This window comes from Acartia tonsa, chromosome 8 (assembly GCF_053477335.1).
Source record: "Acartia tonsa isolate MP-2025a chromosome 8, ASM5347733v1, whole genome shotgun sequence".
NCBI lineage: Eukaryota > Metazoa > Arthropoda > Copepoda > Calanoida > Acartiidae > Acartia > Acartia tonsa.
The window spans coordinates 46,764,008-46,776,830 of NC_137267.1; the positions used below are offsets into that span (position 1 = coordinate 46,764,008).

The 12,823-nt window shown below is 43.1% G+C and overlaps 1 protein-coding gene across 2 annotated transcripts; it reads right to left on the minus strand.

Annotated features, from left to right (window-relative positions):
* Window positions 1–2,074: 2,074 nt before the first annotated feature.
* On the minus strand, window positions 2,075–4,638 carry LOC145327126 (uncharacterized). 2 transcript variants are annotated; one of them, XM_080170668.1, is made up of 4 exons: window positions 4,440–4,577; window positions 2,979–3,048; window positions 2,888–2,930; window positions 2,075–2,232 (listed from the first exon to the last, which is right to left on the minus strand). In XM_080170668.1, the coding sequence occupies exons 1-4, from the start codon at window positions 4,485–4,487 to the stop codon at window positions 2,139–2,141; spliced, it is 255 nt and encodes an 84-aa protein (XP_080026794.1). In that variant the 5' UTR covers window positions 4,488–4,577; the 3' UTR covers window positions 2,075–2,138. The 2 variants fall into 2 exon arrangements, with proteins under 2 accessions (XP_080026794.1, XP_080026793.1); XM_080170667.1 differs by having other exon boundaries at window positions 2,079–2,232; window positions 2,888–3,048; window positions 4,440–4,638.
* Between the last annotated feature and the right edge of the window lie 8,185 nt (window positions 4,639–12,823).

Consider the following 12,823-nt stretch of genomic DNA (forward strand, 5'->3'; position numbering starts at 1 on the left):
AGAATTAATACTTAATTTAATACAAGGTACAACCCTTGAGGGAAGGGGGGGAGGGTGAGGTTGTCGATCCGTCGTTTTACATTTTAGTTAAAAAATAGATTTATAGGGGAATATTTTTTTCCTCGGGGTAATTATCTTTTGAAGGTGGAGGTACCTTCCCCCCACAATTATAGTTATAAACCTTCCCTGGACTTTTGAGAAGCTTCACTAAATAGGAAAACTATGTAAATCCAGCGGTTTGTAAGAACCTAGGCAATAGAGAGTAAGATAGACAAACTTTTATTTTTCTTAAGGATTTGTAAAATATGTAGTGGGTCCCAATCGAACTACATCATAAAAGACAATAAAGCAAAGTGTAATCGCCGGCTAACCCAGCAGTAGATACAATTTTAACGTCTTTGGCATGCTACATAGTGACTAAAACTCAAAACTAACACCCCCCCCCCCCCCCCACCCCATCATCTTAAGCAAGAAACGGGCACAATAACATTTACACCAAATGCAGCCAATTTGCAATAGAAAGGTGTTTTTTTAAAAGCGAAGCTTTTCTATACTTAGGGTCGGTCCGTCCGTACGTCCGTCCGAGATAGTTAGCTTTTATTCGTTAATTTAGGCATGTTAGAATTGTCCTATCGATTTTGCATGGTGATTCCTCTAGTAGTTAGGTACGATTTAGAAAGCGTAGCAACTCTATAATCACTACCAGAATGTCCGTACGTCCATTTTAAACATGTTGATTTTTCTAGTTTTTTAACAACAAATTTTTGTGTGATCTAATTATCCGTTTGATCTAATTTTTGGTATATTGATCCCTGGAAAAACAAAAAACAATATTTTAAGCGAATCAACTTTATAATCAAGTCCTAAAGATGTAAGTATGTCCATAAACATTATCCTTTATCAAGCAGTTTTTAGATAAATTTACTTACTATTTTGCTTCGACTCTTATACTTTTATATTCTGATTATTCAGTTCAGACACTGTACAAGTGTTAATGTCCGTTTGTCCTACCGATTCAGTGCTTCGCTTTTATGGATGTTGTCATCCTTATTATTTATAACAACAAGATAAACAACTTCGAGCTATATTTAAAGTATTGTTCTTTATTAGGTTTAGCTTAAAGCATTTTAAGGTTTTAATATATTAAGTTATGCTTTACTACATTATAAGTTCTTAGTTTCATTAAATTACAATTCAGTTAAATAACTAAAGATAAGATAACAGATTTCATTGTTTTAATAAATAAAATACAAACATTTGATAAAATAAATCTTAATTAAAATGTTGTATATATGACTTACACTTGTAAATTTTCTAGAAAAATTCTAAAATAGGGTTGTGAGATTTGGGTAGGGTGAGGTTTAAGAAAGGGATAAATAGTTTGGAAAACATAAAATTTTTATTATGTTCAGAAGAATATATAAAATATTAAAATATAACTCTGCAGTGTATTTTGAACACAAGGATTAATATTCATTGAATGTACATTATGCTTTTAAATAATATCTTAATTCTCTTAATTTAGAAGCTACTCTTTAGTTTACAACTGTATCCATCTTTGTACATAGTTTATTTTCTGGTTGATTTATTAACTGTTTATTTGTATTTAAAATATAATATCGTAAAGAACATGTCCTTATAAAGAAAGACAACCTGACATATATATTATAATTTAAATCTTTATAATGCTTTTTATTTTAATATATTATAATCAAATAATATAAAAGTTGTTTTCTTATTATTTTGAATTAAATTTCTATGGATGTATAAATGCCAGTGTTGGATGTATTTATGACATATGTTTAAAATATTGGATGTATTTTTGCCAGTGTTGGATGTATTTATGGCATGAGAATCGATTTTACTGTCATTTATACAGTAAAAATTCAGTTTGTCATAAATACATCCAATGCACTGGCGAAAACACATCCACTGTAAATTTGCTGGATGTGTAAATGACAGTCCCCCTTCTAACATAACAAATTTTTAACAAAAAGTGCTAACCATTACGAACGAAGCTACCCTAACTATAGAAAAGATTCACTTTTAAAGATGTAGAAAAACTTTGCTTTCATAAACACAAAATTTTTTTTTTTTTATATTTATTTTCAAAACAATGAACATAATTAATAATAAGTCTAATGGCCAACATCAGACCAATAATAGTCGCAGTATTGGTATCCGTATTCGTATACGCAATCCAAGTAGTAATCGTCGGATTTACCATATCTCCTAAAAATACAAATATTGGGTCAAGTGCAGCTCATGGTTCAATATTGCTGGTAACGAATGCTTACTGGTTTCTGTGATTATTAGGTTCCTGGATCAACAAATTAGAAAATAATCCTTTAATACAATATGACACTTAGCATCATACCTAAAGACCTTAATAAGGATTCCTACTGTTGCTATGTCAGGTGCACAACATAAATAGTTAAAAATTAGGGAAAATGCCTTGGCCCATAAACAGGCGCAACTCATTACCATGCACAGTTAGGACTTCTCAGACAAAGGTCGTGCAATCAAATGATGGTTGTCTGTTGGATGTTACTTAACCTAATATCCTATAGTGAATATATAGTGAGTATTGCATCCCATTACAAGCGGATGATGCCCTTGGGTTCTCTACATGATCACTTGAAATCTAAGGAGAATCTTGCTACGATGAGGTAATAATAGTTATTTCTCGCAACGTATTATAAAAGGCTTTCCGCGGATATAGAATGTACCTCGGGGCTAAAAAAACTAGTTTTAATCTTATGATTGTACATTTTTATATTCGTAGAAAGCTGGATATAATACGATGCTAGACATAGTTTTTTCGTATGGATGAGAACCGGTTCCTATCCACCGGATTCGAATGAATACGAGAATAAAATTTATCTACCTGTAATTAGGTGCTGCAGCCTTTTTAAAATTTTTCCCAACATGAGGGTCTAGCCGAGGGCTTGGTCGAGGGTATAGTCGAGGGCTTAGTCGAGGGTCTAGTCGAGGGCTTAGTCGAGGGTCTAGTCGAGGGCTTAGTCGAGACCCATTACAGATCATCACCTAAACAAAATTGAATGCTATTTAAATATGAATTGAAGTTTTTAAATTACCAAAAAGGTTTTAAAAAAAACGTTTATAACGGATTTGACTAACCCTATTTTAATACAACCAGTTTTAGAAAATGTTTAACAATAAAATTAGAGCTCTAACTCAAACAACAGCCAAGAAATGATACTAAAAATAGTTATTTATCGCATCATATTAAAGATAATAAATTATAAGATCAAACCAGTTTATTAGCCTCAGAGGGCTGTAGGCCCCAGATAACAAAACTGGTATTAATCTTATGCCTTTTCATTTTACTATGCATAGAAAATTATCTATAATACGATACAGTACATGAGTATTCAAGGGCAATTTCTCTTGGGAGGGTGGTACCCTCCCCCCCAAAAGTTACAAACCTTTCTGGGTACTATGTGAAGCTACCCTGTAAAGCAGAACCATAACGGATTAGCAGTTAGCGAGATCCTTTGGTAGAGATAAATATACATCCTGTTATTTTATTATAAGGACTAGCGGCTACGCCCCTTAGAAGCCTCTAGGGGCACTGGTAGGAGGGGGAAAAGTCGACCTCATCCCATTTAAAATTTGAGTTTCAAAAGAGTTTAAAGAACATTTTTTTTGGGGGGGGGGGAGGGGGGTGAAGACACCCTCTCCAAAAAGAGTTTAAAACCATCCCAGTACCTAAAAAAAGCTTCACTGTAAAGAAGAACAATATCGGTTCTGCGGTTAGCGAGATCTTTCGGGACAGACAAAAAACGTTTACTACTTTATACAATAGGATAATAAGGATAATTACCTCCAAGAGCACCAAGGCTAGGACAAGAACCAATAGTTTACTACTTTATATAATAGGATAATAAGGATAATTACCTCCAAGAGCACCAAGGCTAGGACAAGAACCAATAGTTTACTACTTTATATAATAGGATAATAAGGATAATTACCTCCAAGAGCACCAAGGCTAGGACAAGAACCAGTAGTTTACTACTTTATATAATAGGATAATAAGGATAATTACCTCCAAGAGCACCAAGGCTAGGACAAGAACCAGTAGTTTACTACTTTATATAATAGGATAATAAGGATAATTACCTCCAAGAGCACCAAGGCTAGGACAAGAACCAGTAGTTTACTACTTTATATAATAGGATAATAAGGATAATTACCTCCAAGAGCACCAAGGCTAGGACAAGAACCAGTAGTTTACTACTTTATATAATAGGATAATAAGGATAATTACCTCCAAGAGCACCAAGGCTAGGACAAGAACCAGTAGTTTACTACTTTATATAATAGGATAATAAGGATAATTACCTCCAAGAGCACCAAGGCTAGGACAAGAACCAATAGTTTACTACTTTATATAATAGGATAATAAGGATAATAACCTCCAAGAGCACCAAGGCTAGGACAAGAACCAGTAGTTTTCTAGACATCTTCAATTTCTATACTGATCATGTTATTCAACTAAACATCTTTTTATACTATTTTTTAAAATCTATTTTTAGATGTTAAAAAGATAAAATCTATTTTTAGATGTTGAAAAGATAAAATCTTTTTTTAGATGTTCTATTTATAGATTATAAATGCAGGGTTGTTGCGCTTACAATCTTTAAATAATAAGGACAAGTATTAGGAAAAACAGGTGCGTTTACATAAAGTGATTGTTATACCCAGGGAGGAAGGGGACATGTTTCATATTGATAGGACAATTCTAACATGTCTTAATTAACGAAAAGAGCTAACCGTTGCGGACGTACTGACCGATCCTTTTTAAAATATTATTCCCAAAATTCAAACTTTAACTAAAATAATTAACTTTACAAAATAAGCCTTAGGGTGTTAAATTAACAGTTTTAAAGCCAACGAATATGAGAATGTATTTATTAAACTTTGGGTAATAGTATTGTGGTATGCGGCAGCTCTGGACCATGCAGAAACCAAGACATTATAGTGATGCTACGCACCTAGCTAAATCCTGTTGTTCTACAATTATAAAGCCACCTGAAAATATGTCAGATAACGGTACTGGTTTCATCCCTCAGTTGTCCTGCAAATGGAGGGAGGGGGTGTTACCCCTCCCTCTCCCATCTTAAGCACCGGAACCTTCCCCTTCAACCACCAAGTTATCAGCACCACCTCAACCCTGAGGATAAAGGATCTAAACCTGCCCTCACCTGATAGGATCACCCCCACACAGACTGTTGTTGTCACAAGTAATCATCAAACCTTCCCTCTTTAGTACCCAGACCTACCACTCAACCCCTCTATGCTTATCTACCTATTGTGCTGCTCCATGGGCTATCCTGCCTGCCCCAGACAGGGATAGCCATCTACCTAACCATTGCAATTACCTATGTTTTACTGTATGATTTATCTTTAACTATCTTTATTCCTAATCCATATGTATTTATATTATGGTTAACTGTATTCTTAATTCCCCCCACCCTTTCCAGGGATGGGGACTCATGATTGCCCAAACTGACTATTGTATATGTATTACAATGCTTTTATGTTATGATTATTTATTCCTATCCACTGTAGTTAATGTTTGTTGTATATAGCTTTAGTATATCTTAACCCTTCAATAAAGTGACAACTGAAAATAGATGTTGATCATTATCTAGTGAAAGCTAGAGAAGCGTAGCTTCTCTATAGTAAGGTGTCCACGTCTGTCACACTGCCGTAATCTAATTGAACTCCGGTGTCTGCCATTTATCCTCGGCGGATACCACAACTTTGGTGACAGCTGTGTGAGATTACGGCGAACCACAAGTGTAGAGCAGACGCGCATCTGAGGCTAAGGTACTCCCAGCAGTGAATCTGGCAAAACTGACGCAAGCAACCTGAATTACCCACCCTGGACAGCAAAGTTTAACTCTGCATCCGGCAGTTGTGGAAGCGAGACAGCGAAATTTGATGAATAACCGCGAGCAGCGCTGATATCTAACGGAGAATTGAGCGCCAAAAGGGCTGAAACAGGCCTGCGGACCGGCTGAAACAAGCCAAATAAGTGTAAACGGCTGAAAATAGGCCAATTTTACTGCAAGAGATAGCAGGATCCGAACCAGTGGCGCTAGCAGGACGGGACATTCCCTGCCGCCATCAGCTGGATTTGGATAAGCGGCGCTAGCAGGACGGGAAATTCCCTGCCGCCGATAGGCTGAAACACGCCACATAGCTGCAAGCGGCGCTAGCAGGACGGGACATTCCCTGCCGCCGATAGGCTGAAACATGCCACATAGCTGCAAGCTGCGAGCTAACATACGAGTGTAGTGCACCAGAACAGAGAAAAACTACGTCAACCCCGAGTATCCTGAGAGGCTACAATGCAGCCACCCATCTAGAAAACAGATATTATATCACATTTTCAGGGATTACCACCCTAGTGTGATGGCCAAACAATAGATTTATGAGCAAAGCTTGGCAAACAAATTGTTGTGTTGTGATAAATCTAAGAATAGAACAGGCTTGGATTATTGTGTATTGTGATAACAGCTAAAAATAGAACAGAGTTGGTAAACAAATCTGTTATGCAATTGTGATAAGGACAGAAATAGAAGCTAGATGTAACATAATAAAGACCCTGATATACAATCAAAACAATCTCAAGCCCACATCACAACAACAACAATACACCCCTTATTCCAAGGGAAGGGGAGGGGCCCCTCTCCATTGAAGGCAAATACAATCAGGGTGATATAATAGATAAACCTAGGATTAAGAAGAAAAGGCCCTATTACACCAGCACACAGTTACCCCCCTCCCTCACAGGGGGAACGGACGGAGTTACCCCCGTCCCCTCACGCGCTTCCCCCTTCCTACCCACACTAGACTAAGTCCGTCTGTAGTGTGGGGCTAGCGATCGGACACACAGAGCGCCATTCACGGATAGCGCAACAGAGTGCGGAAAATATCATAAATCCAACGGACGAAGCGGACCAATGAGAGAGCGAGTTGAGGGGTGAGAGCGCGTTTTCCCCGTGTGCGCGGATTTGACGGCGCGGACGCGCGTTACAAGGACAGGAGATTCCACGCACACACACACACACACACCCACACAGGAGAGGGGCCATTCTATAGCATACATCATAGATATTTTTTTAGGAGAAAAACTTGCAAGCTCCTCCCTCCCTGTCTACAGTGTGATAAGGAAAACTAAACCAGTTCCTTAAACCCGCTCAGACCCTCAACACCTTCCTAGCCTGCCAACCCTACTTCAAAGCTGAATGGTTAGTGAAGCAAATATATGTATATATAAATACCCAGGTGATAAATAAGGTTGTTTTTTTTGTACCATGGGTACAAGTAAGTGAATACTAACCTCACCAAACAACACTGGAAACTGATATGGTAACTGAACGAAAGTACGCCCACCCTGTGGACATAGCCTGACTTGCTGCCCCACACTGGGCAGTGGTGGTGTGTACCTGGACCATCGACCTTCATAGTTGTGAACTATATACAGAGGAAGCGTGATTTTTTTGGAGCAAGGAGGAAAAGCTAGCTAGCTCTGGGGATATTCCTATACACGTATATATATATATATATGGGCGTGTAGCCATGTATATATATAGATAGCCTACCTATCCATATATCTACTAGCGGATACGCTCCTAGAGACATCTGGGGATACCTAACATATTCCCTGTTACCTTTAAGCTAAGATCCGCTGGTTACCACAGAAATCAAGAGATATACTGGAAAGGAGAACAACTCAGGCTCAACAGTTAAACAAGACGCTGGCACAAACAGACCAACCCCCTGCTACTTATCATGGGGGCGCGCCAGCCACAGAAACTCTTGAGCCAGGAGGACCGAGCCTACGGCTACGTGGACTACCACCCTAATGACACAGCTATAGTATTTATACTAGGGGTGAGCCGGCTCGAACCTCCTTGCGGTGCGGCTACTCTACTCTGCTCCTATATCTACAAGATACTGCTCCTGTTATTACTTTGGCCTACTGTGTTGAGTACAGTGAACATCAAACACATGCCAGGTCACAGACCCCTGGTCCCTGAGATGCCCTTGTCTGGAAGGATGACTGAATGTCCGCTGCACAGCTCCTGTTCAGTTGGTGCTCAACGTACGAGAAATAGCAATACTGGACTGGGGATTGCTGAACCTGTAGGTGTCCCCCTGGGGGTGTTGAACGATGCAACTGAGCCTAATGAGAAGGTGACAAGCTTCAGAAACTTAGTGGCCAGCCCCAAGATGGACACTATTACCAGAACTGAGACTCCAAAGGGGCCCAGCCCTAGGGCCAGTACCACCTGTCTCTGGGGTGGAAAGGTCCTCCCTGGCACTGGCCTCCCCAATCTGGAGGATGGGGAGCTGTCCCAAGGGAATAGGCCCTTCACCCAGATGCCCGACGCGTACCTGGGGGTGGGGGAGCCGCCACCCAAGCCTCCCTGGGAGCCCCCAGGCATGGAACGACTGGGGACCGGCCTAAGGATGGGGACTGGTGACCTGCCGCAGTGGAAGACTTTACCCAGCACGGAGGGAGCAGGGTTGACCCGCAGCAGTGAGGCTGTCCCCCCACACTCCAAGACCAGATGCCGCTACTTTGTTGAACCACTGCACATGTCCCAGCCAAGTTCCTCCATGCTGCTGAAGATGGAGGCCCACCAGGATGCAGAGCTCAAACTAGGGGAGTCAATAAGAAGGCCACCACCTGCCAAAACCAGAACCACCGCAGGGGCTCCCCACCAGCAGCTGACGGAGCCTGGCAGGGACGCAATACCAGCTGGCAACTCTGGCCCAACTCAGGTGGCTACCAACAGTCTGCTGACAGTCCGGAATACAGTCCAGGCTACCATCAGTATGGCATCTTCTGGGCCTTGCTGGTCCACCAGTGGGTACCTGTCCACACACTGGCCACAGGTACCCCCCAGAGCTCATAGCCCCCTTTCCGACTGGCACCATCAACGGCCTTTGCTACCAACTACCTGGCATACCCAGAGGGAGGATCCCTCATGTGGAGAAGCACCTGCAGAAGCTAAGGCCGAGGCTGGCCTCGCCACCCAGGGGAGGAGAGCCGCTGTTGGATGGAAGGAACCTGTGTGTATGGGGAGGAGGCTGAATGTAACCAAGGGGCCACCACAAGCAGCCCAGCACCGCCTGACCCCTAGTAGGGGAGACCCTGTTTGTCAGCTGGTGCCCCAACTGGAGGAGGAGAGACCTGGCAGGTTGATACACCCTGGGGAAGCCGGCCTGATGGGACCCAGCTGGACGAAGGGGCGCTGCCGCTTCAACGGCCACACAGCCGCCAAGTGTAGAACCGGTTGGGACCAAGCAATGAAGAAACACCAGGCCGCCCAACAACCTGCATGCAACCAGTCTGCCACCCAGGTCCACCTGGAGGGAGATGCCCAGCCGTCACCCCAATTAGCTGCCGCCGCTGGGGCCGCGGCTACCCAGGAGTCTGTGTCTCAGATTGGGACCATAGTGGCCAGGATCAACGTGCTGGGAGGAGCGGCTGAACCCAACCGGGTTGGCCTGGACCTCAGCCTCAATCACAGGGGATCGGTGTCAGTAACCCCTGTCGCCCCCAGCAAGAGCCGAGGGGCGCTACCCAGCGAGTCTGAGTCGATGTATGGGACGCCAACCGGCGTCGCCACCTGGAAGGAACGAGAGGTGCTTCCCTGCACCACCAAGCTGATGTCTGGGGCGACAACCGTCGCCGCCACCTGTGAAGACCGGGGGGGTGCTATCCAGCGCCCCACGCTGGTGCCTGGGGCGACAACCGTCGCCGCCACCGAGAGACCTGGACCCCTGTGAAGACTGGGGGGTGCTATCCAGCGCCCCCACACTGGTGCCTGGGGCGACAACCGTCGCGCTACCGAGATACCTGGACCCCGGAATGAGCCCGCAGCCCCAGAGGAAGGGGTGACACCCGTCACCCCCAGTCAGCCAGAGCCCCCAGCCAGCAGGGAGGGTCCAGCTGTCCCTCACCCTCAACTGCATCCAGCTGTCTACCTCCCTCAACCAAGCCAAGGTAATTGTATTGCACTGGTGTACCAGGAAGTTTGGGCTGGGCCAAACTTGCCTGCGCCCCCTGCATCTGCCCCAGGAGCCAGGATATCAGCCATTACCAGCCAAACTGAAGAAGCTTTGACCGCTGCCTGGGGAGTAACACCACTAGATGTGCCAAGTGCCGAGCCTACCCATAGAAGTAGAGGATCCCCAACAATTATGTCTACCCAAGATGGAGACAATGTGCCTGGACCCCTTCAGGCTAGGGGAGGAAATCCGGAGCCTTGTGCCTCCAGTCTACCAGCAGCAGTGGCCGTGGATGGGCCTGTCTCCCAGCCAACTAGAGCGGAGCCACCCTTGCAGATCCAAGACAGCCTCCGGCATAAAGGATGGACTGTTACCTTTCCCTACCCCGCAGGTCGGACTGCCATGCACCACCCTGCCAATGTCCAGAATGAGCCTGAAGGAGGCAACGCTCCTACAGTATGGCAACCACCACCTGCCCGCGTTGACAGAGACCCTGGAAGCCGAATGAACCTGACCAGCCCCGAGGGCGAAGAAACTGCGCCTGCATCCAGTAGCCAGCCTGCCAGCAGCAAGGTGACCAACACGATGGAGACCACCAGCCCAGTGGAGAAACCTGAAGAGGTGTATACCAGGCGGCTGTTGGTCCAAGCCCCCTCATGTGCTGTGCCACTCCTGGAGGTTGCCAGGGTGGCCTCAGAGGTACACATCCAACGGCCAGAATATCCAACAGGACCAGCTATTCCAGCAGATATAGCCGATTCCGTTAGACCTGGGGAGGGCTGGAGTCCACCACCATCCAGCAACTGGTATCCTGGCGGACCCATTCCACAAGGACAACAAACTGAAGGCCGCAACCACTGTCGGAAGTCTGGCGGTGCAGACAACCCCTCCAGCCTTCCGAGGGGAGAGTTGTGGTATGCGGCAGCTCTGGACCATGCAGAAACCAAGACATTATAGTGATGCTACGCACCTAGCTAAATCCTGTTGTTCTACAATTATAAAGCCACCTGAAAATATGTCAGATAACGGTACTGGTTTCATCCCTCAGTTGTCCTGCAAATGGAGGGAGGGGGTGTTACCCCTCCCTCTCCCATCTTAAGCACCGGAACCTTCCCCTTCAACCACCAAGTTATCAGCACCACCTCAACCCTGAGGATAAAGGATCTAAACCTGCCCTCACCTGATAGGATCACCCCCACACAGACTGTTGTTGTCACAAGTAATCATCAAACCTTCCCTCTTTAGTACCCAGACCTACCACTCAACCCCTCTATGCTTATCTACCTATTGTGCTGCTCCATGGGCTATCCTGCCTGCCCCAGACAGGGATAGCCATCTACCTAACCATTGCAATTACCTATGTTTTACTGTATGATTTATCTTTAACTATCTTTATTCCTAATCCATATGTATTTATATTATGGTTAACTGTATTCTTAATTCCCCCCACCCTTTCCAGGGATGGGGACTCATGATTGCCCAAACTGACTATTGTATATGTATTACAATGCTTTTATGTTATGATTATTTATTCCTATCCACTGTAGTTAATGTTTGTTGTATATAGCTTTAGTATATCTTAACCCTTCAATAAAGTGACAACTGAAAATAGATGTTGATCATTATCTAGTGAAAGCTAGAGAAGCGTAGCTTCTCTATAGTAAGGTGTCCACGTCTGTCACACTGCCGTAATCTAATTGAACTCCGGTGTCTGCCATTTATCCTCGGCGGATACCACAGTATAATTTACAGTCAAATGTCCCCTCCATTCCTCTCAAACAAAAGTAGAACCAGAATCAATGATTTTAATATTGGGAAAAATGATAAGGAGTATAATTCAACTGTGACTCCAATATTAAAAAAAAATTTTATCTAAATTGTGTAAATAGCAAAAGATCTTGGAAATTATTGGTTCGAATAGGTTGGGCTTTTTACTAGGCTAGTTTTAGGCAGTCCTGTCAATGAATTCACCTACTCCCCAATTTTAAGGGGGAGGGGGTGGCTTTTTGAACTAACTAATGAATGTTGATTTTTAAAAGCGAAGCTTTTCTATAATTAGAATGGGGAAAAGGGGAGGAAGTTAACAATAAATATACGAATCTGTAATACCCATGTAATTATTATGTGAGGGGTGGGAGGTGGGCATAGTTATAGTGTTTCTATTTAAAAGTAATCTAGACGAAGGCGCATTTTAAGGGGGAGGGGGTGGCTTTTTGAACTAACTAATGAATTAGAATGGGAAAGGGGAAGAAGTTAACAAACAATAAATATACGAATCTATACCCTTTTTATGGGAGGGGGAGGGGGGGAGGGCATAGTTATAGTGTTTCTATTTAAAAGTAATCTAGACGAAGGCGAATTTTAAGGGGGAGGGGGTGGCTTTTTGTTGAACGAACTAACTAATGAATGTTGATTTTTAAAAGCGAAGCTTTTCTATAATTATAGTCAGTCATTCCATCCATACGTCCGTACGTCACAGACAGTTAGCTCTTTTCGTTAATTTAAACAGATTAAAATTGTCCTACCGATTCCAAACTTTGCATGATGATTCCTGTAATAGTTAGGTACAATTTAGTAAGCGTATCAATTCTATAACTGTTACAAGAATAGCCATACGTCCATTTTTTACATGTTGATTTTTAACCATTTTACCAACTAAGCTAAGTATAAGCTTTTCTATAATTAGAATGGGGAAAAGGGGAAGAAGTTAACAAACAATAAATATACGAATCTATACCCTTTTTATGGGAGGGGGAGGGGGGGAGGG

Coding starts and splice junctions, on each gene's coding strand:
- LOC145327126 (XM_080170667.1), bottom strand. CDS start 4,487: ATGTCTAGAAAACTACTGGTTCTTGTCCTAGCCTTGGTGCTCTTGGAG. Junction 3,049..4,439: donor TAGCCTTGGTGCTCTTGGAG/GTTATTATCCTT, acceptor AATTTTGTTTAG/GTGATGATCTGTAATGGGTC. Junction 2,233..2,887: donor GCTGCAGCACCTAATTACAG/GTAGATAAATTT, acceptor TTGTATTTTTAG/GAGATATGGTAAATCCGACG.